Source organism: Schistocerca nitens, chromosome 5, assembly GCF_023898315.1.
Source record: "Schistocerca nitens isolate TAMUIC-IGC-003100 chromosome 5, iqSchNite1.1, whole genome shotgun sequence".
In the NCBI taxonomy this organism is placed as follows: domain Eukaryota; kingdom Metazoa; phylum Arthropoda; class Insecta; order Orthoptera; family Acrididae; genus Schistocerca; species Schistocerca nitens.
In genome coordinates, this window is record NC_064618.1 from 466,257,606 (window position 1) to 466,285,104 (window position 27,499).

Genomic DNA, 27,499 nt, shown 5'->3' on the forward strand with positions numbered 1-27,499 from the left:
TCTACATTTGGTACCGGGTTTGTGTAGACAAGAGCTTTCAAATGCCCCCATAAATGAAAGTCAAGAGGGTTGAAGTCAGGAGAGCGTGGAGGCCATGGAATTGGTCCGCCTCTACCAATCCATCGGCCACCGAATCTGTTGTTGAGAAGCGTACGAACACTTCCACTGAAATGTGCAGGAGCTCCATCGTGCATGAACCCCGTGTTCTAGCAGCACAGGTAGAGTATCCCGTATGAAAGCATGATAACATGCTCCATTGAGCATAGGTGGAAGAACATGGGGCCCAATCAAGACATCACCAACAATGCCTGCCAAACCGTTCACAGAAAATTGATGACGTGATTGCACAATTGCATGCAGATTCTCGTCAGCCCACACATGTTGATTGTGAAAATTTACAATTTGATCATGTTGGAATGAAGCCTCATGCGTAAAGAGAACATTTGCACTGAAATGAGGATTGACACATTGTGGGATGAACCATTCGCAGAAGTGTACCCGTGGAAGCCAATGAGCTGCTGATAACTGCTGATAATGCCTGCACACTCTGTACACGGTACGGAAACAACTGGTTCTCCCGTAGCACTCTCCATACAGTGACGTGGTCAACGTTACCTTGTACAGCAGCAACTTCTCTGACGCTGACATTAGGATTATCGTCAACTGCACGAAGAATTTCCTCGTCCATTGCAGGTGTTCTCGTCGTTCTAGGTCTTCCCCAGTCGCGAGTTATAGGCTGGAATGTTCCGTGCTCCCTAAGACGCCGATCAATTGCTTCGAATGTCTTCCTGTCGGGACACCTTCGTTCCGGAAATCTGTCTCGATACAAACGTACCGCACCACGGCTATGGCCCTCTGCTAATCCATGCATCAAATGGGCATCTGCCAACTCCGCATTTGTAAACATTGCACTGACTGCAAAACCACGTTCGTGATGAACACTAACCTGTTGATTCTACGTACTGATGTGCTTGATGCTAGTACTGTAGAACAAGGAGTCGCATGTCAACCCAAGGACCGAAGTCAACATTACCTTCCTTCAATTGGCCCAACTGGCGGTGAATCGAGGAAGTACAGTACATACTGACGAAACTAAAATGAGCTCTAACATGGAAATTAAGCGTTTCCGGACGCATGTCCACATAACATATTTTCTTTATTTGTGTCTGAGGAATGTTTCCTGAAAGTTTGGCTGTACCTTTTTGTAACACCCTGAATACTTAACTGAGTGTTCTTTAGAAATGTGTGTTTTTTAAAGCAAGCTCTTATTGAAGAAGTTTTAGATTACGATCTAGGAATATCCGAAATGTTTTAAGACAGTTATAATGTAAACTACCTTTTGGCGCACAATCTGTAAACATGAAGTTTAGTTGGAAAAGCCATTGTAATGTATTAGATATATGTGATAAACGAAAAGCACCAGTTTGCTTTTTTCCTATTATTTTCGTGGAACAAAAGCAAACTGGTGCTTTTCATTTATTATAATGTTGTTCTACCAAGAACCGACAGAAGATTCTGTTAACATATTAGATATATCCCTCCAGCGATTGTACATTCTTGACTTGTAGCCATGGTTGAAGATATGTTGCAGCCAATATTGAGCAGTTATGGTTCAACATGAAGTTCAAACCATAGAGAAAATTGACATTTTTCAGACATGTGATTTACAAACAGTCATTGCTAATGGCTGCAATATTTTAGATGCAGAACTGTATGTGCAAAGGAAAGCAGTAATGGATATTTGCATATCTGATTTTATGATCTTACGAGAAGGAACAGCATTTGTATTCGGGTGGATAATGAACCGTTTATTGCCCTTCTGCCAGAAGGAAGGACAGAATTGTCTAAAATTGTTACGTATGTGACTTCTGCAGTTGAGTAAACAAGCTGCATTACTTAGAGCTGAGAAACATTAAAGTACATACTAACAATTAAACTGGGCATATCACTCACTCAGTGCACATGCTATACCTAAGGCTACGTCAAGCAGGCTTCATCTTACTTAAAATTACCAATGATAACTATTACTAGGCCATTATACGAGGGTTGGAGCTTAAATAGTGGCAACTATTTATTCACAAGCAATACAAAAGAGTTACATGTTTGTCCTTCAAAGTAGTCACCAGCGTTGTGTAGAACCCGTTGCAGGCAATGTGGAAGGCGTAGTATACCATTAGCAGGCCTGTACTGTTGATGGTGTGAATGGAGCGGTCTACTGCCTGTCGAATCTCTAGAACAGTTCTGAAGCGGATGCCACAAAGTGGTTCCTTCATCTTCGGAATCAAATCAAAGTCACAAGGACTTAAGCCGTATTACTGTTCGTTTTTGGAGCATCACCTGCGACCAGCTTTGCGAAAGAAGTGGCGACACTTTCTGCACAACCCACTCGTTAATTTGGAGGACAATGCACGGGAGTATATAGCGCAAGCTGTGGCTGCTCTGTTCGGTCAATGGGACTGGGGAGTACTGTACCATCCACCATACTCCCCGGACTTAAGTCCTTGTGACTTTGATTTGATTCTGAATATGAAGGAACTACTTCGTGGCATTAGCTTCAGAACTGTTCCAGAGATTCGACAGGCAGTAGACCACTCCATTCGCATCATCAACAGATCAGGCTCTGCTAATGGTATACTACGCCTTCCACATTGCTGGCAACAGGTTCTACACAATGCTGGTGACTACTTTGAAGGACAGTAACAGGTGCAAACATGTAACTCTTTTGTATTGGATGTGAATAAATAGTTGCCACTATGTAAGTTCCAATCCTTGTAGATTAAAGAAATACCCACAGCAGGCTGTGTTTTGTGGCCCTGTTCTCTCTTGGCTCGATGGTGATGGGTGCCCAGTCGAGATAACATGGAATGGCATCCGTCGATTATGACAACACCAATCTGTAATTATTAAGAAAAACTCCTCGTGTGGTTTGGTTACTTTCAGGTATTGTATCTCGAAAATGATATCACTGTCTCGATGGAGCAGCACGCCGGAATGTGTGCGGTGCCCTTGCTTGTCTTGAAAGCAATTGTGTTCATTGTCTGTTGATCTCCTTCACTTATAAATGTAGCGACTGTACCACTCGATAGTGATATGCCTCCATTGATCTGAAATAACCTAAAATCCCTTGCGTGTTCGCAACAGACCCTTCAGTTTACTCGAACTTGCTGACTATAGTTCTTATGCCCAGTTTGAGAATGGTTATTCAAACGTTAACAAATAGTGTCTTGAATCATCATTCCATCACCCAAGCTGAGGCCACATAGTGAATTTTGCAAGGATATTAAGTTGTTAATTACTATTCCGTCGTCAAGGTGTCGCTACGTCGCGTATTCAACAACTGCACAACATAACTCCAGAGATAACATTCCCTCGAGCAATGTTAAGAATGTGTCATAAATTTGGTTTAAGGTTATTGCTGTTCACATTTAAATTATTACTAATTCACTTTGCACTTTTATGTTATCAGAATTATCAGTTAATTTCACGAATACACTTTAAATGTCCATGAAATGATGTAGGCAACACAGATAATTAAAGTTGAATTAAGGTTTATTGTTCTTCGTAATTATTGTCTGTCCCTACTCTGAACATACACACAGATATGTCATTTAGGGCATTATGTCCATCAACATTAGTAATCCTGACTTTGACGATAACTTCTGACAATACGGCGAAATTGTAATCTCTTCGTGATTGCGTTGAGTTTTGACCTACTCAAATCTAATAATAGAGTTTATGTCAGCCATCAGTCTCTTTCTGTGTCCTTTGATGTTCGTGACTATTAATTATGTTGAAGGCTAAGTACCATCACAAATTGGTAATCACATGATCCACTTTTCTGTCACATACATCAAAATCCCGTTATTTGTCTAACGGTAAAGATGATCCTACTTTAGTTCGACTTCTGACTAATATTTCCAGTCTATATCGTAAAACTTCAAGTCAGTTTTAAAACAATCTAGCTGTGCTTAACATGCGTACTACTGTTGCAGAATACAAGAGAGAAGTTAATTACTCCATTGCTGAGTTACATTGTAGTCACAGCGAACTTACAGCCCAATGCGGCTACAACTCTCTTCTAGGATAAATGTTATCTTCGGTCGATTTATGGTATGGGCTTTTACCTTCATAAATAATAACTTTTCAATTCTTTCTTTAAAGTTTCTGTTTTGTATCACATGGTATTCTTTCATTCAGTCCTTTCTTTATGATAATTATTAGTATTTATATATCATCCCTGTTAATCAAACTGACAAGAGTGTAAATGTTGTTGTCAGTAGCTGCCATCACTGTCAGGATGACTAATTTTACTATTTCTTTTGCAACAAAGGGGTGGTCATTATGGGTTCTATATTTGGGGTGTTACACTTTGTCACACATCATTTTGTACAGACATGTCTGTAGCAGAGTTGCAATCATTGAAAGTGTGTAATGAACTCAAAAGCCAGGAAATTAGAATGCAAAAGAACTACAGCTGAAAATATGTGTAAAAAAACATGTGCCTTGCTTATGTCAGTTAATTACTGAAAGCTTGTCTATGTAAGTTACACATTAGATACGAAAATAGAGGTACGAGCATTCTGCCAACCCATGTAATGTGGTAAACGATCGCTGTTATAAGGTTATGTAGGTTGTTGTTGTGCAAAGGTCATGGTAGTAGACAAAGTTATTCTTCCTTCTTAGAATTGCATGCAACAAGATTTTATGTTTATAGAACAAAAATCTGCTTCAGTTGCTGGTAATTTTCTTAATTTATTTCATGACCAGTTTCAAAGCTGAAAGCTATATTTTAGAGTGCCACCAGCTGCGAACAAGAAGGCTGCTAATGTACAAGTATTATGTGGTTGACATCCAAAATGAAAACCACTGTTGTGGAAAGTGGTGTACTCACAAAATTAGGGTAACATAAATGTGTCATGGTTGGGTCAGTCAATCAGGGGGATCACACCAGCATCAAACAAATGCATAGGCAAGGAACAAAAATGCTAACCTTGTGGAAGGTTCTGTACAGAAATGAACTTCAGTAAATAAACAAATGAACTGATGCTTAGGACCAGCAACCACAACACCCCCCCCCCCCCCCCACCGCTCCCCGGACAGCACAACACAGAAGGGATAAGTGCAGATGGCCCAAAAGTCAGCTGACCACAGTGGTGGACATGACTGACAAAGGAGCCACTGAGATAGAGAAACGAAATAAATAGCTACAGAAGGGCAGAAAATTGGGTTGACTAGGCCGTCTGCTTACGTAAGTGTGGTTCACAAGCTCAGTACAAAATAGAACTACAAATATAAGAATAAATATAATAAAATAAAATAATAACCTTAAAATACCACTAAAACAATGTGGTTACAGATAACGTATAAAAATATGTGTAAAAAATGAGCAATAAGAAAGCAAAAGGTGATGTTTGGTAGAAGAATGAAGCCAACAGTTAGGATTGGTACCCATGCAAGGACTTGTATTACATATTAGTATAAAAAGTTTCAATTAGGATGAAAATGATAATGCGAAAGGAATAAAACATGTACATATAAGACAGCACTTTGCATCAACACAGTACCCAGGCATAATACAAATAAACGAGGAGTAAAGGTATTATAATCTATATCCATGGAAAGCACGTAAAGAAATTATGCCTATGTGTGGTGGGGATTGAAATGAAATAACAAACTAACTTCGATACATGGGAGCATCACCTTTAAGACACTAAATATGATAGTACATAAACATAAGTGTATGGGGAAATGCCTAAAAGTCAGTGTGACAGAATGCATAACAATAAAAAGATAAAGGATAAAAATGCAACAAGAACAGGTGGTGCTGATAGTGTACATGAAATATATCCAAAAACTGAGCAATAAAATGACAACAGCTGAAGGGTGGCAAGAAAAAGGTAGCAACCACTAAGCTTGGTAATCATGTATGGCCTCATCTTTAGGAGCCAAAACAAGGTCTTAATATAAAAAGCTCAGGAGGGATAGAATTGATATACCTAACCGAAAAATCATTGTAGACATATAAAACAGAATGGTACATCACAAGGCATCAACTCTTATAAAAATAAACGAGACACAAAAGGGGCTCCCAACTACGAGGCGTGTTTTTTAAGTAAGTGCCATTTTGAAATTAAAAAAAGACATGCTAAGATATCTCAATAATTGTATTTTTACATGAAAGCCTGTACCTTAATCTACTTTTCTACATAATTTCCGTCAATATTGAGGCACTTGTCATAACGTTGTACCAGTTTTTGAATACCCTCCTCATAGAAGTCTGCCGCCTGACTTGTTAACCACTGCATCACCACTGTTTTGACTTCATCATCGTCTTGAAGATGCTGACCGCCCAGGTGTTTCTTCAAGATGAAATATGGGTGGCCTATGTCACACCAGAATCAAAGCAACAGTCCATGGAATGGCAGCATTCAGATCCACCCAGAAAAGTGAAGTTTAAGCAAACAATTTCTGCCCAGAAAATCATGTGCCCAGTTTTTTGGGACAGAAAAGGAGTATTGCTTGTGGAATTTCTGCCTCGTAATGAGACAATCAATGCATCAGCTTACTGTAAGACATTGCACAATCTGTGCCGTTCAATTCAGAACAAAAGATGTGGCAAGTTGAGCAAGGCATCGTTTTGCTGCAAGACAATGCCCATCCGCATGTGGCGAATCAGACCAAAGATCTCATCACATCTTTTTGATGGGAAACTCTAGATCATCCTCCGTACAGCCCCGATCTTGCGCCCAGAGACTACCATCTGTTCCTGCACTTGAAGAAACACCTGGGCAGTCAGCGTCTTCATGACGAAGTCAAAACAGTGGTGATGCAGTGGTGATCAAGTCAGGCGGCAGACTTCTATGAGGAGGGTATTCAAAAACTGGTACAACGTTATGACAAGTGCCTCAATATTGACGGAAATTATGTAGAAAAGTAGATTAAGGTACAGGCTTTCATGTAAAAATAAAATTATTGAGAAATCTTAGCATGTCTTTTTTAAATTTCAAAACGGTACTTACTTAAAAAACACCCCTCTTAGAACTAAGGCAGGCAAGTAACTAAACTGTCTACATGTAGTGGACAAGAAGAGTATAATTGAGGTACAGTAGAATCTATTTACGAGGGTAATCCCAAAAGTAACAGAACTCTGTTTGTGTGGCAGTTCGTCTCACTGCTACGAAAAGTGCTTCACGTGCTGTGTGTAAACATGCGCACGCTGTGCTGAGGCACTCAAGTCTTGGCTTGGCAGCCGTTGAGAATGGAGCTCCCATTCCATGTTACCGCCAAGTGCGAATTGCGCGCAGTTATTTGATTTTTGAATGCAAAGGGCACTGCGCCAATTGAAATCCATCGCCAATTGATGGAAGTGTATGGTGAGTTGTGCATGGATGTCAAAAATGTTCGTAAGTGGTGTAGAGAGTTTTCAGCTGGTGGGACCGAAATTCACGATGAATGAAGGAGCAGGAGACCGCCAACTTCTGATGAGTCAGTGTTGAAGGTTGAGCCACGCATGCATGAAGATAGGTGGATCACCTTGGATGATCTCTGCGCGTTGGTTCCTAAGGTTTCCCGAAGCAACTCTCACAAAATTTTAACGAAATGAACTACTGGAAGGTGTGCGCAAGATGGGTGCCACGCATGCTGACTAAGGACTACATGTGGCAACGAGTTGATGCTTCCCGCGCATTTCTTCACTGCCTTGCAGACGAACAGGACAACTTTCTGGACTCAATTGTCACGGGTGATGAAACCTCGGCATACCACTTTACACCTGAGACCAAGCAACAATCATGCCAGTGGCAGCATCCTTCTTCGCAGTATGGCGGCGAGCTGGTATATCATGGGCGTACAAAAACTGCCACAGCGTCTAAAAAGAATGCATCTACAGAAATGGTGATTATGTCGAAAAATAGCTAAATGTTCAAGCTGTAAACTGATGTAAACTATTGTAGGAATAAACAGGTCTATGTACTTATAAAAAAATAGGAGTCCTTACTTTTGGGATTACCCTCGTAACAACAGAGTCATTACAATATCAGAAACTAATGTTAAATATATGAGAATGTCAATGATAAAACAATTTATCTGTTATTAAAGAATGGAAGCTTGGAAGACTTAGAACAATTTGCATCATTTAGTGCTTAAGGAATTCACAGTTATTTAGAATAAACTTATGTTTATACGTAGTTCATCAATTTAGCGTAAACTTGGGGTTCTGGTTCAAATTTTGCAAAATTTCAGTTTCTTAAAGGCTGTTGGGTATATGTCCTTTTGGGTGGTGGTGGTGGAAGGTTCTGAGGTTTGTGTTGATGCCTGGGATTGAGTGTTTACAGGCCTTAAGGTGCCTGCTTAAAGCTGATTTCGAATTGCTTGGTTCCTGATGTTCCTTAAATGTGACAGCAAACATCTACCGTGTTTGGTGGTATGTATTGGCAATAACAGTCCCCAAACTTAATTTTATATATAATGGACTGTATATGTGGTTTTTTGTTGTGGGTTTCCTGCCATCTAAATTGAAGACCTATTTGATTTGCTATATCGAAAGCTGGTGCATCGTCCAATTTTCCTTAGCCATTTACACACTTTCACAGATACAGTCCATAGATATGGAACTTTGTAGTACTTCATACTGTTCACGTCTTGATTAACTGGTGCAAGGTAATCTCCTGGTTGATACTAGTGCACTTCTTTTGCATAACTGCTGCTCGAGAGAATCAACAATTTGTGTTGATTAAGTGTGGATAGTGCATGTAATCATTTGGAAGTTTTAGTTATGATTTTGTACACTCAGGGGTACATCATGTAAATAATGTACTATGGCGCACAATGTGGCTACCTTGTACTTCTGTGGAAGATTAGATGACTTGTGAATAATGCTGTTGGTGGTCGACTCCTTTCTGTAGATGTCATACATGATATTACTGCCCAGTAAAACAGAAAATGTTGGGGATGCATACCATTCAAATCTTGTTGGAATTGGATAACTTGTTCCTTTGAGCTGTTACAAAGAAAAAAATCATCATCTACAGAACACCAGTGATTCATTATTTTGTTTATGGGTGGTATTTGTTTGAAAAAAATTTAGGATGCAATGTGGGTGATTAAAGTATTAGCAACTATGTTTGAAAGGTTGTGTTGTCCATAGACAGCATCCCCAAATCGAAAGTAGTTGCATCAAGGACCAGCCGGAGGAATATAATGAGCTCATTAATGACTTCTATACCAAAATTAGTGTATTGTTTCAAATTATTCTCGATGATGAGGGTCATTTCCTTTCTAGGGATGTTAGTGTATATGTTGGTGACATTCAAGCTGGCCGTACATGTTGTTGGGAACACAAATATCCTTTAAGCAGGCAACGAGCTCATGTTGATTTTTAAATACATAGGTGACTGGCTAATGGTAATACTTGTAAAGAAAAGAGTAATCAGTTGTGTCTGTGGCGATAACAGTCGCTCTAAGGGGAGCATTAAGCTTATGTATTTTCGATGTACCTCTTAATGTGGCTGTTACAGGATTCATTGGTAATAACACACTTCTTTGAAAGGGGTCAGATATTTTCATAAGTTTTTAAATGTAATTTTGATTTGATATTAATTAAAATTTTTGAAGTTAAATTTGAAATAATAAGCTTCAGTGTCATTACTGCTAATGAAATTGCGATATCGATAAACATGCTGGTGGTTAACTTAAGCAATTTGTTGCACGTTTTGAAGAGATGGTAATATGTTCTGACTGCCCATACAGCACTTCAGTACAAAATATTTGTATAGGTGAACATCCATAAACTAGGAACATATTTATAGAAAAAAAAAATCTACTTCAGTTGCCAGGAATTTTCTTAATTTATTCCATGACTGGTTTTGAAGGTTAAAGCTCAATCTTCAGCAACTGCAAACAAGAAAAGGGCTACTAATGTACAATTACTGTGGGAATGACATACAAGAATGAAAGCTACAGTTGTGGAAAGTGGTGTACTCACATAATTATGGGAACGTAAATGTGTGGCGATTGGGCCAGTCAGTTTTGGGGGATCACATCCACGTCAAACAAATGCAAGGCACCGGAACAAAAACACTAACTTTGGGGGGGGGGGGGGGTTTCCCGACAGAAATGAACTCAATAATAATGTAAACAAATAAGAAACATCACTCGCACATAGGAGTAGCAACCACAGTGACCGTCTGGACAGCACAACGTGGAAATGACTAGTGCAGATGGCCCAGAAGTCTGCTGACTGCGGTAGCAGAAGTGGCTCACGTAGGAATCAATCAGGTGGGGAATGGAAGTTAATGTCTGTGTGTTATACAGTAGTTTGTATAGCAAGCATTGTTTGATGATTCTACATTGAGTTTGACAAATAATATTTATCGCTGTCTCACCACTGAAAGTAACATTCCACATCACTCCAACAGATTGGACGCTATAGGCAGCCGTACTGAGTGTCCTGGACTGAAGCTGTGACTGCAGCTGCCTTCTGGAGTGTGCGCAGTGGCTTAAGTACTCTGTGGCAGAGGAACATCTGTGGGCTCTTGAGCATCATGTGATCCGTGGATATGAGATAGTCCATAATAGCATCACCACCTTTGTTGCTCTGCGCACTGCTTGTGTGCTACAGAAGTACGTCAGCTGCAGTGTGTTTGTACGTTAGTAGCCTTTCTCTTGCTTGCAGTTGGTGGCACCTGAAGATGAAGCTGTAAGCTTCAAAATTGGTCATGGAATAAATTAAGAAAATCCCTGGCAATTGAAGTGTGTTTCTTTTCTATAAAAATGTTCCTCAGTTGCAGATGTTCATCTGATCAAATGGTTTTGCATGCAGCAAGGCTTGCAGTGGGTGAGGGGTTATCACACAGAATGACAGTCCTGTACAAATTCACAGATGTTCTTAAATCATCTCATCTAAATTCACAGCTTACATGTCAGGTCTAGTGAAGGAAGCATATCACAGCTGCGCGCTCTGCAACTTCAAAACCTATATGCAAGTGGGCACTGCTGAGTGTGTGCACACAGTTTATCAGTAACATATTATCAACTCTCTTGCCGTCCTAAGTAACAAATCGTACGACTCAGTTAGTAGTTCCCCATTGAGTTCTGTGTTTAAGTGCAGTAACGATTTCTGAAAAACTAGATCCTCATATTGTTAACATTTCTTTTAGTTGCTGATGGTTCATTGTTGGGCTTAGTGGTTGTTGACCCAGCTGATTCTAACCGAAAACCTATTTCGACAACAGTTGATGGCCGACCACGTTCAAGCTGTGAAGTTCCGAGAGTACCTGGAATAAAGTAAGTGTTTAATTATGTGCATAATATTCCCCTTTAATACTTCCGTAGCTGGGAATATGATGTCTGTTCAAAAAATTCTGGAACATTCGTAATTTTGTGCCAACGGTGCATGGGAGTGAAATGCAATTGACATTCCTGCAGATGCGCGTGTTTAATGTGTAACTGCTGGAGGTTTCATTGTTGTATGTAGGTTAGTTATTGTTCAGTGCTGTACTGAATAGAACGTTTTGTCACACAATTTGAAAATTTCAAGATGGAATAGTTAGAGGAGCAACGCTTCTGCATTAAATTTTGTGTGAAACTCAATAAAACCATTACGGAGACAGACCAAATTATACAGGAAGTCTATGGGGATGAGTGCTTAAACCATGCTTGGTGTTACAAATAGTTCACACAGTTCAAAAATGGCCGGACGGAAGTTAAAGATAACCCTCGTTCAGAATGCCCGTTGACGTCTACCGACGACACTCGTGTCATGAGTGTCAATGAAATGGTGTGTGCCCATCGATGACTGACTGTCAGAGAGATTTCAGAAGAATGTAACATTTCAGTTGGATCATGTCATGAAATCCTGACACAGCATCTTGGAATGCATCATATTGCTACCAAGTTTGTCCCATAGCTCATCAGTCAAGACCAGAAGACCTTCACCTCGCAATTTGTGAAGAGCTTTTGGATTTTACAAATGAGAACAAGATGTTCCTTAAGAGAATAATAGCTGGTGATGACAAATGTGTCTATAGTAATGATGTTGAAACTAAGGTTCAATCTTCACAGTGGGTTAGGAAAGGTTCTCCAAAACCAGAAAAAGCTTGCCGGGTCAAATTTCACAGCCAGGCTGATAGTTCTTTGACTTTTAAGGATTAGTTCATCATGAATTAGTGCCAAAGAGCAGACTGTTAATCGATGGTACTATCGGGATGTATTGCAACACATGCGAGAAAATATGAGAAGGAAACGGCCTGAAATGTGTGAGACAATTCCTGACTCTTGCATCACGATACCCCCCCCCCCCCTCCCCCGCCATTCATCCCCAGTGGTGATTCTCGCACAAAAAATGTGCTGCCTCATCCTCTGTCCTCTGCACACCTGCTCGCTGTGAATATGTGAAGTAAAAGGTAAGCATAGAAAAATTCTGTGAGCAGAGTTCCTCAATTTTTTGAACAGACCTTGTATGTTACTTGTTGTGCTGTCTGTTGAATTAGTTGGAGTAATAAAAGGTATAGTTTAAACAGGTAAATTTATATATTACCTTTTACATGAAGCAGATATTTGCTTTTGGCTTGGTTATTTTCACTTTGAAAGAAATGCTCTTGAAATTCTTGAAATTAACTGCTATACTTAAGAATTTAAGGAAAAAGACACAGTTTATACTTATATGAATGAAAACATGAACTGTGAATGTTCTGCTGTGTTTATTCATAGTTATAAAAAGGCTTTAATCTTAAAAGGTCGCCATATTGTAATACCTGCTTAAACTAAATAAGCAATACTATCCATTGAGAGCTGTTTTCCATTTGTAAGTATGTAATTTCTTTGTTAAGCAGTTAGAGAAGAATCCAGTAATTTGAAAACAACTTTGTGCAATGGCTAACAAATCGGGTATTCCTGCAGAGAATCACGTGGAACAGCAGATCGTGCCTTCAGATTCCGATTGTGTGTATTGTGTTAGAATAATGTGATTAGTGGTTAGTGCAGTCAGTAAATTTATAATTTTTTCTATTGAGCCAGTTTGCACAGTGGTCAAGGAATGGGATTTGCAATCAGGAAAAAACAGGACGGGAATCCCACAATGACTGTATTGATTTTTGTTTTCTATGGTTTAATTGCACAGGCTTCTGGCCAGACTCAATTAACATAAAAGTTTTCTGGGATGGCACAGAGTCATATTGTAAATAGTTGTTTACAGTATGATGTGGTGGCATACCAAGAAAAAACTTTCAAGTTTCTGTGGTTTCCGTCTACCCTCTTCTGCATTTGGGCAGCTTGGATTGACATTGCCTCCCCATGCTTGACAGGTGTGGAGAGCACAAAAATTTGAAATAAGCAAATCTGCTGAAGTTTGTGATCAGTTTCATCAGGTTTGGTTGTGTTCAGTTTGCATTTTTATTGCTCATTAGTTTTAACTACTATAATTTGCGTAAATTCAGTACCACACTTCAGATTCCTAATTGAAAATGGACACGAAGAATGAGATTGCCTTTAGAACCTCCATTACATTATTTAATGGCAGCAGTGTTCCTTCTTACTGTTTGCAGTAAAAGTATAGATGTTGTGAAGTAATACAGGGCGAGTGAAAAGTCCTTGGACACCTTCTTGGAAGATTAAAGGGAAAATTGAAATGTGATGATGGGAACATAGCTTTGATGTGGGGTGGCAACTTTTGGAGTGAATGTCATTCATGGTCGCCATCTTGAAATCCGCCATTTTGAATTCAAGTAATTTTTTTTTTTATGGGAAGGGGGGTGTATGACACATCAAATAACACTCGCTTGAGCTCTGGAATTGGGTAGTGGAATTTGTTTTTGTCTGTCTTGTACAGTTTAGAGGTTATTAATGTTCAAAGTTGGGAAATTACCTCCATACCGACTGCTACAAGACATGTTCTACGTGTTGTCCATCCCATGCAATGCACAACTTTAGTCACTGTAACCACTCTGACTGCACACGGAGGAGAGTGTCTCCTGCAATTTGGTCACAGGCGTGTTGTATGTGTTCCTCCAGGTGTCTCAAATCACAGATGCTCTCAACATACACTATCTGCTTAAGATTTCCCATAGATAAAAATCAAGGAGCGTTAACTCAGTGGATCTGCGTGGCCACTTCACGGGACCGCGGCGACCAATCCACTTCCCTGGCCGTTGTTCCTCCAACCATTCACGGACACCAATGCCATAGTGTGGAGGGGCTCCATCGTGCTGAAAATAAGATGGGAAAATGCTGTCATTGTTCAGTGTGGAAGGGAACGCAAGGTCCTGCAGCAGCATCGGATACTGTGGTGTAGTTAAGGTGTTGTAAATGAAAAATAGCCCAATGATGCGGGTGTCCCATATGCCACACCACACCATCACCTTCACTGGACTATGTTCTCGAATTGGGGCAACCCAGTTCGGATGTGCGTCACTCCAGTATTGACAATTATGTCAATGATCCTCCCCGTTCAAAGTGAAATATGCCTCGACACTGAACAGTATTCCCTTGGCAAACAAAGGATCCAGTTCATGTTGTTCAGTAGCCCACAGGCAGAACTCCAACCACCAATCAGGGTCATCCTCGTTAAGTCGATGTTGCATCTGCAGCTTGTAATGATGCCACTTGTTGGTGTGCAATATCCGGAAAACGGAGGTTTGGCTTATTCCACATGCTAGGGCCACATGACAGGTACTTTGTTTAGGTCTTTTCACAAATGACGCAACAACCACAGTTGCAGTTTCCTCATTGGTGGCAGTCCTTGGTCGCCCACTATGTGCCCTATTGTGAACAGAGCCCATCTGCCAGAATTTGGTGATCACGTGAGCCACCGTGCTGTGTGATACCGGTTCTCTGTCTGGGTGCCGTCTGTTGTAGTCAGCTGCTATTGTTCGGTAGCTGCGTTCCCCTGATATAAGGGTGATTTCGATCTTCTGTTCACGTGTCAGACTCATTTTAAATCACCTGGAACAAAGAGTGACACGAGTCGGTATCAAGGTTAACTTTGAACATTAATAACTTCTAAGCTGTACAAGATCGTCAAAAACAAATTACACCACTCAATTCCAGAGCTCAAGCAAGCGTTATTTGATGTGTCATACACCCCCCTTTCCCCCCCAAAAAAACAAAAAAAATTGACTTTAATCCAAAATGGCGGATTTCAAGATGGCGGCCATGAATGACATTCACTCCAAAAGTTGCAGCCCCACGTCAATCCTAAGTTCCCATCAGCACATTTCAATTTTCCCTTTAATCTTTCAACTTACGAAGGTGTCAAAGGACTTTTGACTCGCTCTGTGTTTCATGACCATTTTTGCATATTCAATAATGACTCAAAATGTTGTGTACCACGTCATGACAGTGTATCATTGGAACGATGCAAATGATGTCATGCATCTAGCTTGTGGAGAAACTTGTGCCACAATATAAAGAGCACTATTTGGCAATATCTGCAATGCTATTTGGCATAACATGATAATTTGTTATGACAAAAATTCTCAAATTTTCAGGTTAGTCCGAACGACTCAAAGAATGAGACTGAAATGTGTAGCATGGAATTTTATTGTGTGGTTAATTGCCAGTAATTTAAAATCAATCCTGAAGGCACTAAGGCTCTCAAAAGTTTTAATTGCAGTAATATAAATGGAACATAGCCATATGAAATTGGACACCCCACAGATCAATAGCAATTGTTGTAGAATCAGTTGTGTAGAACTCGTGTAGCTCATCAGGTGGCATTGGATAAAACAGATAGTAACCACTGATGATAAGTGTTTCCATGAATATAGAGGTTTTCTTCTTAGAACTATTCTTTTGTACTAGTGCCAGTTGGGTCATCATGATAAATTATTCACAAATAGAAATAGTTTGGCTGTTTGGTAATTACTGTTTTTATACTTTGAGGGAACAAATGGTCTTATCATCTATGGATGCAAGCTCACAACCCTCTGACGCTGAATGATTGTACTTATGGTTTTTCTCTCAGTGATCCAACAAGACACCATCATTTGCTGTTGATTTATGAAGAGAACTTCACCTATGTGGAATAAATGTAGAATGTAGTATCTGCTAATAGAAAAGAACTTTACATATTCAGCAATACAACGGTTGCATGAAACAGTGCAGTGATTCATGTATTTGGATCTCATTTGATTTTATCAATAAAGTTAAACGCGTATAAGCAGTGTAATATTATAATTTTTGTATTTTAATGGAAGCAAAACTTTCATACATCACCAAGGACAGAAACTGATAAACAGGAGGCAGTATCATTCGGAAGCAATCTGGTATGGAGAAGCAATAAGTTTTCCATAAATAAGTGAAGAATCCCAATTTCTATGGATCCCCATAGACAGATATGAGAAGCAAAGTAATTGGAAGTGTTAGGAGATACAACTGCTAAAACTGGGTACCAACAAGACACTGCTACAGTGATCCATTACACATATTATTCTTTAAACTAAGCCTCAAAAGAATAAAAAAAAAAAAAGCTTCTTGTCAGATGCGGAAATCATGATGTTAAGGACATGGATGTTGAATATTTAAGGTTGCTACGCGAGTAATGAACATCAGTTTATATTAGCCATGTGAATTTAATAGACAGGGAACTTAAATGAAAATCATTTTTTAACAAAACAACATGAAACTGAATAGTGTGTGCCATACTACGAGTAACTTGTCTGTCTAATATTCTATACGAACTTGTAACTACTTTTAACATCTGTATTATTTTCGTAAGCAATAGTGATTTTACACGAATGCAAGATAGATAGAAACTCACTAAATTTCTGTTAGCACACAGCCTGGATAGCCAGCACTATTAGACTAAAAATAGTACATGTTTTAGTAATGATTACTAACTTTGCTGGTGTGCTGCTGTTCTTTAATATTATATTTACGCAACAAGTCAGTAAATAAATACTATTGTCAGCTTGGCACGCTTACAACTCGCCACTTATGAAAGACAAGTAAACTGATTTAAATGCATACTGAGGTAGTAGTTTGATGCAATATGTAATGGTCTTGACAAATATGATTTATGCACAACAAATATTTGAAATCCTTGACAGTAAAGGTAGCAGTGATATTTTGTAGAAAATTGTAGGATATTTAATGATTAAAGTATCAGTTTGTGTTTCATCCCAGAACATAGAGTTGAAAGAAGGAAAATGGAAGAATCTTCTTATGTTAAGTTTATCGCTCTACTTTGTTTCACAAATGAAGTGAACAGCAACTTCACTCAAGCTCCTAAATTAATGGTTCTTTGGAAGCCACAAAATGTGATCAATAGTGATAGTGTGTGACATAAAAGGTACTCCGGCAACACTTTGACACTGTCACAATAATAGGATTCAAGGCATCCCATAAACCAGGCATGAGCACACCTATTGGGAACAGTGTACTCCACTTTTGGTGTGCAGAATGAGAAATAGGATGGGATATCTTAATGTGGCAATACTTCATGCACAATGGCACTCCATGCTGTTTATCAGGTCGCCTGTTGTGGCTATTGCCGCCAAATGCTGAACAACTCCACTCGGAAAAACAGCAAAGGTCTGTGGCTGCAATGTTGGTTCTGGAACACTTTGATCTAGGACTTTCCATCTTCTTACAAGTTTGTGCCCAATAAGCAAAATAGACATTCTAAACATGGTATCCTCATGTTGCAGCACCAGCTGTGCTGTGACAAATGACCACAGCCAAGTGCAAGGGTGTCGCCATATGGAGCCCTTTCCAAATCATTGATAGCTTTGTAACTTGTCCAATGGTCGTACTAGATAAACAAGTTATTAAATTCTCTAAGCTAACCCACCCATGATCAGGACACTACCCTGTTGTTACTGAGTCCACTACCATGGCAGCAAGATGCTACATGCACCAAGCTGTGTGGGCCTTCCATTACGATAAATTCGTGTAGTGGATCCCAGAGCATACAACTTGACATCTAAAAGTTGATAATACACAAAATAAAACGTGTCATATAGAGGCCTCCAACCACGGCAGATGCTGTGCTGATAGGATATTATCAGATGCATAAAGTTACATATCAGTTCTGTTGTTGCCTCCACTGTTTTTTACTGTTTCTGTCTCCCTGGAATCTTGTCAGCATTTATAAAATAGCATTACAGATAACATTTAACTGGAATCTTGTCAGCATTTATAAAATAGCATTACAGATAACATTTAACTCCCAGCTCACCTTATGCTCACTGAAGTTGTTCTCCATCTAAAAGTGATCTGGCCACATGTTCCAGATGTGTACAGGCTGCCGACTTGCTTCCCTGTGACACAAAAGCTGTATATCCAACACACAGTCTGAACCACTAGATCCTGAACCTCTCTCAAAAACCTGGTAGGTTGTGGGAACACAAAGTGGTCTTGTTTGGGTGTGCCATGTATATAACATATCCCCATTCTCCTCCAACATTGTTTGGTCTACAATGTGTCACCATGACTCTTGTTTTAATGGATCTTCAGGTGTGTTAACTTATGGTCCTGACATTTTTTGTGGTTGACTTAGTAATCTAAGTAATATGATTCCTGTACACTCTGAAGTAATTTTGAAAATTTGTTTGTTTTTTTATGAGGTATTTGTCTTTGACTTTCAGCATCTACCCCTCACAGCATGAACCTGGGACAGTACAAATCCCTATTGGCAACAATACAGGATCATTGCCAGACCTCACGAGTTTCCATTTCCCACCGCCTCTCCCTACGCCTCTTGACCAAGAAGACCATAGCAGCTCTCCGTATAGCACAGTAAGTAAGCTGTTTGAAATTTTACTTCATAAATAGCTAACATTGAATTTAAACATATAATTAGTATTCTGATACTTTTGCTACCTGCGATAAAAAGCCAAGAGGGGATACCAGCCTCTAGAATGGTTCAAATGGCTCTGAGCACTATGTGACTTAACATCTGAGGTCATCAGTCCCCTAGAACTTAGAACTACTTAAACCTAACTAACCGAAGGACATCAGACACATCCATGCCCGAGGCAGGATTCAAACCTGCGACCGTAGCAGTCGCGCGGTTCCAGACAAGCACATAGAACTGCTCGGCCACAACGGCCGGCCAGCCTCTAGACTTTCACCTCTCAGCACTGGCAATACCCACCATCCATCAATTGCAGTTCACATCAGTGGCCAACAAAATTGCTCAAGGTTACACAGAAAAATAAATTATGCATACTACAAAAATTTTCACTGCTTTCTCCCAAAGGTGGAAACCACACCAGATTTAAGGTGGTTTATCATGCCTCTCATATTTGTTGTAGATTGCACTTACTTCACTGCTTACAGATGATAGTATCAAGGACCTTAAGGAAAGTAAAACATTATTTTCCGTTTTTAAAATTTTAACTATGGGCTAATATGTTGTGATTATCATAGATCTAAATAGGGTAACTACTTCAACCGTACTCTGTTACCGTGATATAGAGCTACATGTGAGTTGTCAAGATTTCAGAATAATTGTTGAAAGTCTTGTGGAATGCACATAATATACACATGAACAAGAGTGAAAGTGCTGCTGCGAAGATACTACACATTGTCTTTCTTCAGAACTATCCTGTTCAGCTCTCTCTCTGTCTCTCTCTCTCTCTCTCTCTCTCTCTCTCTATGTTGATTACATTGTTCTGGTGTGGCAGCTGGACTGGAGGGAGGGGCTGTGTTGGGTGAAGTGGACTTGAGGAGAAACAAAGTAAGTAGGGGAGAGATGGGTGGCTAAGGGGTGGGAAAGAGAGACTACAAAGGAAAAGAACAGAAATGTGTTATGTTGTGGTTGCTTTGACACAGATGTGGTGAGTTGTGTGTGCTACAGAATGAAGTGGAAGATTGTATTGGCAGATGTAGATAGATTAGAGGAAGATACTGAAAGCGGAGTGTGTGAGGACAGCCAGTGAAGTCAAGCACACTGTGCTTAGCAGTGTGTTCCAGCATTTCATTGTCAGCACTGGTGTTGGGCCACATTTTGATGGTGGCCTTTCATTTGTTTGGACAGATGGGTGCTGATCATGCTGACATGAGGACTGTGCATAAGTTGCAGCAGAGATGGTATATGATGTAGCTGCTTTAACGTGTAGCCCTGCCTCTGATAGAGAAGGTTGTGCCTGTAACAGGGCTGAAATTGCATATTCTGATGGCGCATAGGTCAAGTCTTGCACCTGGGTCTTACTTAAGAATATGACCCATGTGATTAGGGGTTGTGTGTAGGTGTGGCTTAAGGATGGAGCAGTACATAGGGGTGTGTGGCAGAATTCAAATTTGAAAGAGCACTGGAGGATTTTGGATCAGATGTTTCTCATTTATAGCCTCAGTGATAACAAGTTAGAACCTTGTCATACGGTACGGTAAGTTGTTCCAGTCCAGGGCTACAATGGCTACCGAGGAGGGAGCTCCTTCGCATCTGGTTCATGGATGTGATTTGTGGGTAAGGAGAATGTGTAGATATGGTCAAGAATATTTGTTTGTGGATTGGTTTTGAATGGTAGTGCCTGTCTGTCTTATAAGGAAACCTCACCAACTTTACCTCATATTTTAAGGATAAAACAGCTCACTAGCAGGATATCAACGCCCACGCGCGCGCGCGCACACGCGCACACACACACACACACACACACACACACACACACACACACACACACACACACACACAGAGAGAGAGAGAGAGAGAGAGAGAGAGAGAGAGAGAGAGCTACTGAACAAACTTTCCACAAATCTGAAAAGGAAAATGGACCACTTGTAAGAGGGCTCCACATATTTATTCTTAACACAAGCATTCTAGTAAAAGATAATCTTTGCTTCCATTACATGCTAATTTGTTAACTGTTGAAACCTGTCAGTGTTTCGTGATGTATACTACAATGAAGATCTGTTTATACAAAATAAGTTGCCCATGAACAGTTATGATGTGGGGAGGACATGCAGTAATCACTTGTGACATACTTTTACAGAGTCCACAGGGGGCCAGCCCTTCAACTCTTTCCCCAACAAGTCTCGCATCGAGGCCCACGGGTCGGTTTTCATTCACTGGTTCGCCTCACGACTCCCAAGGTCCTAGTCCGGGCCATTCACCCAGTGCAAGACGAAGGCATTATCACCAGCCTCACCTGCAGAACCTTGTCATGGGTGGCCCACAGAGTCCTGGTTCACTAGCGCAGGCTACGGTAAGTGATTAAACTTTACGTATTGAACAATGTATTCAAAGGTTTGGAATGCTATTTCAAATGGATGTAGTTATTATTTGTATATATGAAATGAGGGTGTTGACTTGTAGAACATTTCCACTTATGATACAGTTGACAGTGTACACATCAGTTACCGCAGCAGTGGAGTTTTAGGAAGTGTTTCGAAAACAGTTCATAACTACAGGTCAACGATTCTAAGCAATACTGGAGACAGAAAGACAAGGGAATCATGGGAAGTGGAGTGATTCATTTGGTCTAAAATTGAGGGGGAAGGTGGTGGTGGTGGTGGTAAAGATACAAGGGGAAATGAATGTTTATGAAGTATCTGAGAAGAAATTAATTATCATTGTGGAGTTGTCATTTGTTACTTTTCCAATTTGTACCATGATAAAGTGTGCATGTTTCTTAAATTTAGGGCTAATGTCTGATGTGAAAAGACTCCATTAATATGATTGATGACTATTCTGGCACCCACTTAAGTGTGTGAATAGGCAGATGCCAATGTACTGAGAGTTGGTGTGTGAGAAAGTTGGGCACAGAGATACGTGCGAGGCTTGGTCAGATTAAATGTTAGTGCTACAGAAGTGCTGTTGTTGTTATGGTCTTCAGTCCTGAGACTGGTTTGATGCAGCTCTCCATGTTACTCTATCCTGTGCAAGCTTCTTCATCTCCCAGTACCTACTGCAACCTACACCCTTCTGAATCTGCTTAGTGTATTCATCTCTTGGTCTCCCTCTACGATTTTTACCCTCCATGCTGCCCTCCAATACTAAACTGGTGATCCCTTGATGCCTCAGAACATGTCCTACCAACCGATCCCTTCTTCTAGTCAAGTTGTGCCACAAACTTCTCTTCTCCCCAATCCTATTCAATACTTCCTCATTAGTTATGTGATCTACCCATCTAATCTTCAGCATTCTTCTGTAGCACCACATTTCGAAAACTTCTATTCTCTTCTTGTCCAAACTATTTATCGTACATGTTTCACTTCCATACATGGCTACACTCCATACAAATACTTTCAGAAAAGACTTCCTGACACTTAAACCTATACTCGATGTTAACAAATTTCTCTTCTTCAGAAACGCTTTCCTTCCCATTGTCAGTCTACATTTTATATCCTCTCTACTTCGACCATCATCAGTTATTTTGCTCCCCAAATAGCAAAACTCCTTTACTACTTTAAGTGTCTCATTTCCTAATCTAATTCCCTCAGCATTACCCGACTTAATTCGACTACATTCCATGATCCTTGTTTTGCTTTTGTTGATGTTCATCTTATATCCTCCTTTCAAGACACTATCCATTCTGTTCAACTGCTCTTCCAAGTCCTTTGCTGTCTCTGACAGAATTACAATTTCATTGGCGAACCTCAAAGTTTTTATTTCTTTTCCATGGATTTTAATACCTACTCCAAATTTTTCTTTTGTTCCCTTTACTGGTTGATCAATATACAGATTGAATAACATCGGGGAGAGGCTACAACCCTGTCTCACTCCTTTCCCAACCACTGCTTCCCTTTCATGTCCTTCGACTCTTATAACTGGCATCTGGTTTCTGTACAAATTGTAAATAGCTTTTCGCTCCCTGTATTTTACCCCTGCCACCCTCAATATTTGAAGGAGAGTATTCCAGTCAACATTGTCAAAAGCTTTTTCTAAGTCTACAAATGCTAGGAACGTAGGTTTGCCTTTCCTTAGTCTAGCTTCTAAGATAAGTCGTAGGGTCAGTATTGCCTCACATGTTCCGATATTTCTACGGAATCCAAACTGATCTTCCCCGAGGTCGGCTTCTACTAGTTTTTCCATTCATCTGTAAAGAATTCGCGTTAGTATTTTGCAGCTGTGACTTATTAAACTGATAGTTCGGTAATTTTCACATCTGTCAACACCTGCTTTCTTTGGGATTGGAATAATTATATTCTTCTTGAAGTCTGAGGGTATTTCGCCTGTCTCATACATCTTGCTCACCCCCCCCCCCCCCCCCCCAGGGGGTCCACAACTCTTTTGTGGACACTTGCGTAGCGAGCACGGGACCCTTGATTTCTACGCTTGCAAGTCCTTGTCCTTCCTCTCTCCTTCTCTTTTCCTTCCCTTTTCTCTTTGCCCTTTTCTCCGCTGCGGCTTTTGAGACCCCCTCTTCTTTCCTTTCCTTTCCCTTTCTCTTTTTTCCTCCCTGTGCGTGTCTGAAGGCCGACCCACGCACTTCCATGCGTAGCCGGTGACGGGGTAACGCGTAATTCCCCGCCCCGGGTAGACAGGTAGGACACGTACGTACCCCCTGGTAACGGCCAGGCCCAGGGAGGGGTGATTACCTGAGCTGATACCTTCCGAAAGTGCCGATTGGTCCCTCCGTCCGTTTGTCGGGAGGTGTGACCTGAGGTGTGAACAATCACCTAAGGCGGGTGTGCCCTCAGTGAGGGCCCCCACAAGGGAGGAGCGCACCATCGGAGACGCCGGTAATCATGGGGGATTCTTCCGCAATGGTTTCCTCACCTTCCACTATGTCTGCTCACAAACGTAAGTTCACTGAGTCTCAGCCACAGACGGTTCTTCCATCGTTGCCACAGTTCCTTGTTGTTTCTCGGTCTGACGAAGGTCACGACTTCTCCATGGTCAACCCTTTCATTATTCAGAAAGGTGTCGACGCAATTGCAGGTCCTGTAAAGTCTTGTTCCAGATTACGGAATGGCACCCTGTTGTTAGAAACACACAGTGCCCTCCAGGCACAAAAATTGCTGCGTACTTCTCTTCTCCACACCTTCCCTGTCCGGGTGGAACCGCACCGTACCTTAAATTCCTCGCGTGGAGTCGTTTATACACGCTCCCTCGATGGATTGTCTGACGAAGAAATTCAGCACTACCTGTCTGACCAGGGCGTAACGGCTGTTCATAGAGTTACGAAAAGGGTTGACACGAAGATCATTCCAACCCGCACTGTCTTCTTGACATTTGACAAAGTTCAACTCCCATCGAAAATCAAAGCAGGCTATGAGATAATTTCCGTTCGCCCTTACGTCCCAAACCCTACGCGTTGCTATCGATGTCAGCGGTTCAATCACACCAGCCAGTCCTGTTCCAATCCGGCCAAATGTGTTACGTGTGGCAAGGATGCCCATGAGGGTGTTTGTCCACCTCCATCCCCTCGCTGCATCAACTGTATGGGTGACCACGCTGCTTCCTCTAGAGATTGCCCAGTTTTTAAGGACGAAAAGCTCATCCAGGAAATAAGAGTGAAGGAAAAGGTGTCGACCTTTGCTGCTCGAAAATTATTCGCCAGTCGACAGCCCACCGTGCCTCAGACAGGCAAATACAGCACTGTCCTTGCTTCCCCTCGGCCAACAAAGGAGGCGGCCACGCAGACTTGCGACCTCACCTTTAGTGCCACGGTCGTCCGATCGGCCAGCACAAAGATCGCCCGTTCAACTTCACCACTTTCGCCTGCCCACTCTATGGCTCACCCTTCGTCGGGTTCTGCTAAATCTCGAGCCCAAAAGTGAGACACCAAGTCTTCGAAGAAAGAGCATACTCGTGAAGAGTTTTTACGTACGGCAGCTTCACCACCATCGGTTCCTCCTTCATCTAAACCTCATACTTCCAAGAAGGCTACAAAGAAACCCAGTTCCTCTCTTTCTCCGCCAAGGCGTGTCCCATCCACAGCGCCACCTGGCGGACATCGCCCTCGGCCGTCTTCTGTGTCGCCGAGGCGCACTGCTGGTGGCCGGTCAACCGGCCGATCGCTGGTGGCAGGAGCTGCTCCTGACCAACCTATGGATCAGGATCTTCTGCCTTCGGCTGAATGCCATTCCCTGCTGTCGGTCGCAAGCTCTGAGCAGTCGTTGAGTTGACAGCACCCTTGGTCACAATCCTCCATTTTCTGTTCACCCTATGTCCATTATCCACTGGAATATCCGCGGCATTCGAGCCAATCGGGATGAATTGTCGATCCTCTTACGATCCTACTCGCCGGTCATCTTCTGTCTTCAGGAAACAAAGCTGCGTCCTAATGACCGCTTTGTTTTCCCTCATTTTCAGTCCGTCCGATATGACCTCCCCTCTGTGGAAGGCACTCCAGCCCATGGAGGACTCATGATTCTTCTCCATGATACTCTCCATTATCATCCAATCCCCTTAAACAGTTCCTTCCAAGCTGTCGCCGTCCGTCTTTCCCTTTCTGGATACACGTTCTCTCTTTGTACTGTATACATTCCATCGTCCACACCAATGGCACGAGCTGATCTCCTTCATCTTCTTGGTCAGCTTCCACCCCCCTATTTGCTGGTTGGGGACTTCAATGCCCACCACCCGCTTTGGGGATCTCCACATCCTTGTCCACGTGGCTCCCTATTGCTAGACGTCTTCCACCAAGCGGATCTAGTTTGCCTCAACACTGGGGTCCCCACGTTTTTGTCTGCCTCCACGACAAATTTATCTCATTTGGACCTTGCGATCGGTACTGTTCCGCTAGCTCGGCGCTTCGAATGGTTTGCCCTTGATGATACACACTTGAGTGACCACTTTCCATGTGTCCTTAGGCTGCAGCCTCAACTGCCATACATGCGCCCGCGACGCTGGAAGTTTGCCCAAGCCGATTGGACACTTTTTTCGTCTCTAGCGACATTCGATGACCATCGCTTTCCCAGCGTCGACGATGAGGTCACACATATTACCGACGTTATCCTTACAGCTGCGGAACGTTCAATATCACGCACCTCCGAATTGCCCCGGCGCCCCCCAGTTCCTTGGTGGAACGAGGCATGCCGTGACGCAATACGTGAGCGGCGACGTGCTCTTCGCATTTTCCGTCACCATCCTACTTGGGCAAACTGTATCCGCTATAAGCATCTCCGTGCGCGATGCCGTCGCGTCATCCGCGATAGCAAGACGGCAAGCTGGAAATTCTTTATTAGCTCCTTTAACAACTTCACTCCCTCCTCAGAAGTTTGGAGTCGGCTTCGACGGTTCTCAGGCGCGCCTAGTTTCTCCCCGGTCTCTGGGCTCACTGTCGCGCATGATACCTTAGTGGACCCCGTCGCAATTTCTAACTCATTGGGTCAGCACTTTGCTGAGATTTCGAGCTCTTCAAATTACCCGCCAGCGTTTCTCCCGAAGAAATGTGCAGCGGAAGTGCGACATCTTGCTTTCTCCTCTCAAAATCACGAAAGCTACAATACTGTTTTCTCCATGCGGGAACTCCAACATGCCCTCTCTTCTTCTCGCTCCTCCGCCCCAGGATCGGATGGTATCCATGTCCAAATGTTGCTGCATTTATCAACCCATAGTCTGCGTTACCTCCTTCGCCTTTATAATCGAATTTGGACCGACAGTACTTTTCCCAGACGATGGCGGGAAGCTATCGTTGTTCCCATTCCGAAACCTGGAAAGGACAAACATCTCCCCTCTAGCTATCGCCCCATTTCTCTCACGAGTAGTGTCTGTAAGATTTTGGAGCGTATGGTGAATTACCGTTTAGCTTGGTGGCTGGAATCGCGCAGTCTTTTAACACCTGCCCAATGCGGATTCCGAAAGCATCGCTCTGCAGTCGACCATCTTGTTGCTCTCTCCACTTATATCATGAACAATTTTCTCCGGAAACGCCAAACGGTAGCAATATTTTTTGATCTGGAGAGAGCATACGATACCTGTTGGAGGACAGGCATCCTCCGCACACTGTTCTCTTGGGGCTTTCGAGGCCGGCTGCCCCTTTTTCTTCGCGAATTTATGGCAGAGCGAACATTTAGGGTGCGGGTGAACACTACTCTCTCCCGTACTTTCTCTCAAGAAAACGGGGTACCCCAGGGCTCCGTGCTGAGTGTTGTACTGTTTGCCATCGCTATAAATCCAATTATGGATTGTCTCCTTCCTGATGTCTCGGGCTCCCTCTTTGTGGACGATTTTGCGATCTACTACAGCTCTCAACGGACCAGCCTTCTTGAACGACGTCTTCAAGGATGTCTCGATCGCCTCCACTCTTGGAGCCTCGAAACCGGCTTCCGTTTTTCTCCCAGTAAGACCGTTTGTATTAATTTTTGGCGACGTAAGGAGTTTCTTCCGCCCTCCTTACATCTAGGTCCTGTCAACCTTCCGTTTTCAGACGTCACTAAATTCTTGGGTCTTATGTTTGACAGAAAACTGTGCTGGTCCTCCCACGTTTCCTATCTTTCGGCTCGCTGTCTGCGAACGCTCAACACCCTCCGTGTCCTGAATGGTACCTCCTGGGGAGCGGACCGAGTGGTCCTTCTCCGCCTCTATCGCGCCTTAGTGCGCTCGAAATTGGACTATGGAAGCATAGTCTACTCCTCTGCTCGGCCGTCTATTCTTCGGCGTCTCGACTCTATC

General features: G+C 42.0%; 1 protein-coding gene across 4 annotated transcripts in view; it reads left to right on the top strand.

The window, feature by feature from the left end:
- Positions 1 to 27,499, top strand: part of LOC126259802 (CREB-regulated transcription coactivator 1-like) — a 382,069-nt gene that overhangs the window by 137,148 nt on the left and 217,422 nt on the right. For all 4 annotated transcript variants that reach the window (XM_049956826.1, XM_049956829.1, XM_049956827.1 and 1 more), the window contains 3 exons: positions 11,157 to 11,283; positions 18,582 to 18,732; positions 20,928 to 21,140. In XM_049956826.1, the coding sequence (XP_049812783.1) occupies positions 11,157 to 11,283; positions 18,582 to 18,732; positions 20,928 to 21,140 (491 nt within the window). The remainder of the gene's footprint in view (positions 1 to 11,156; positions 11,284 to 18,581; positions 18,733 to 20,927; positions 21,141 to 27,499) is intronic.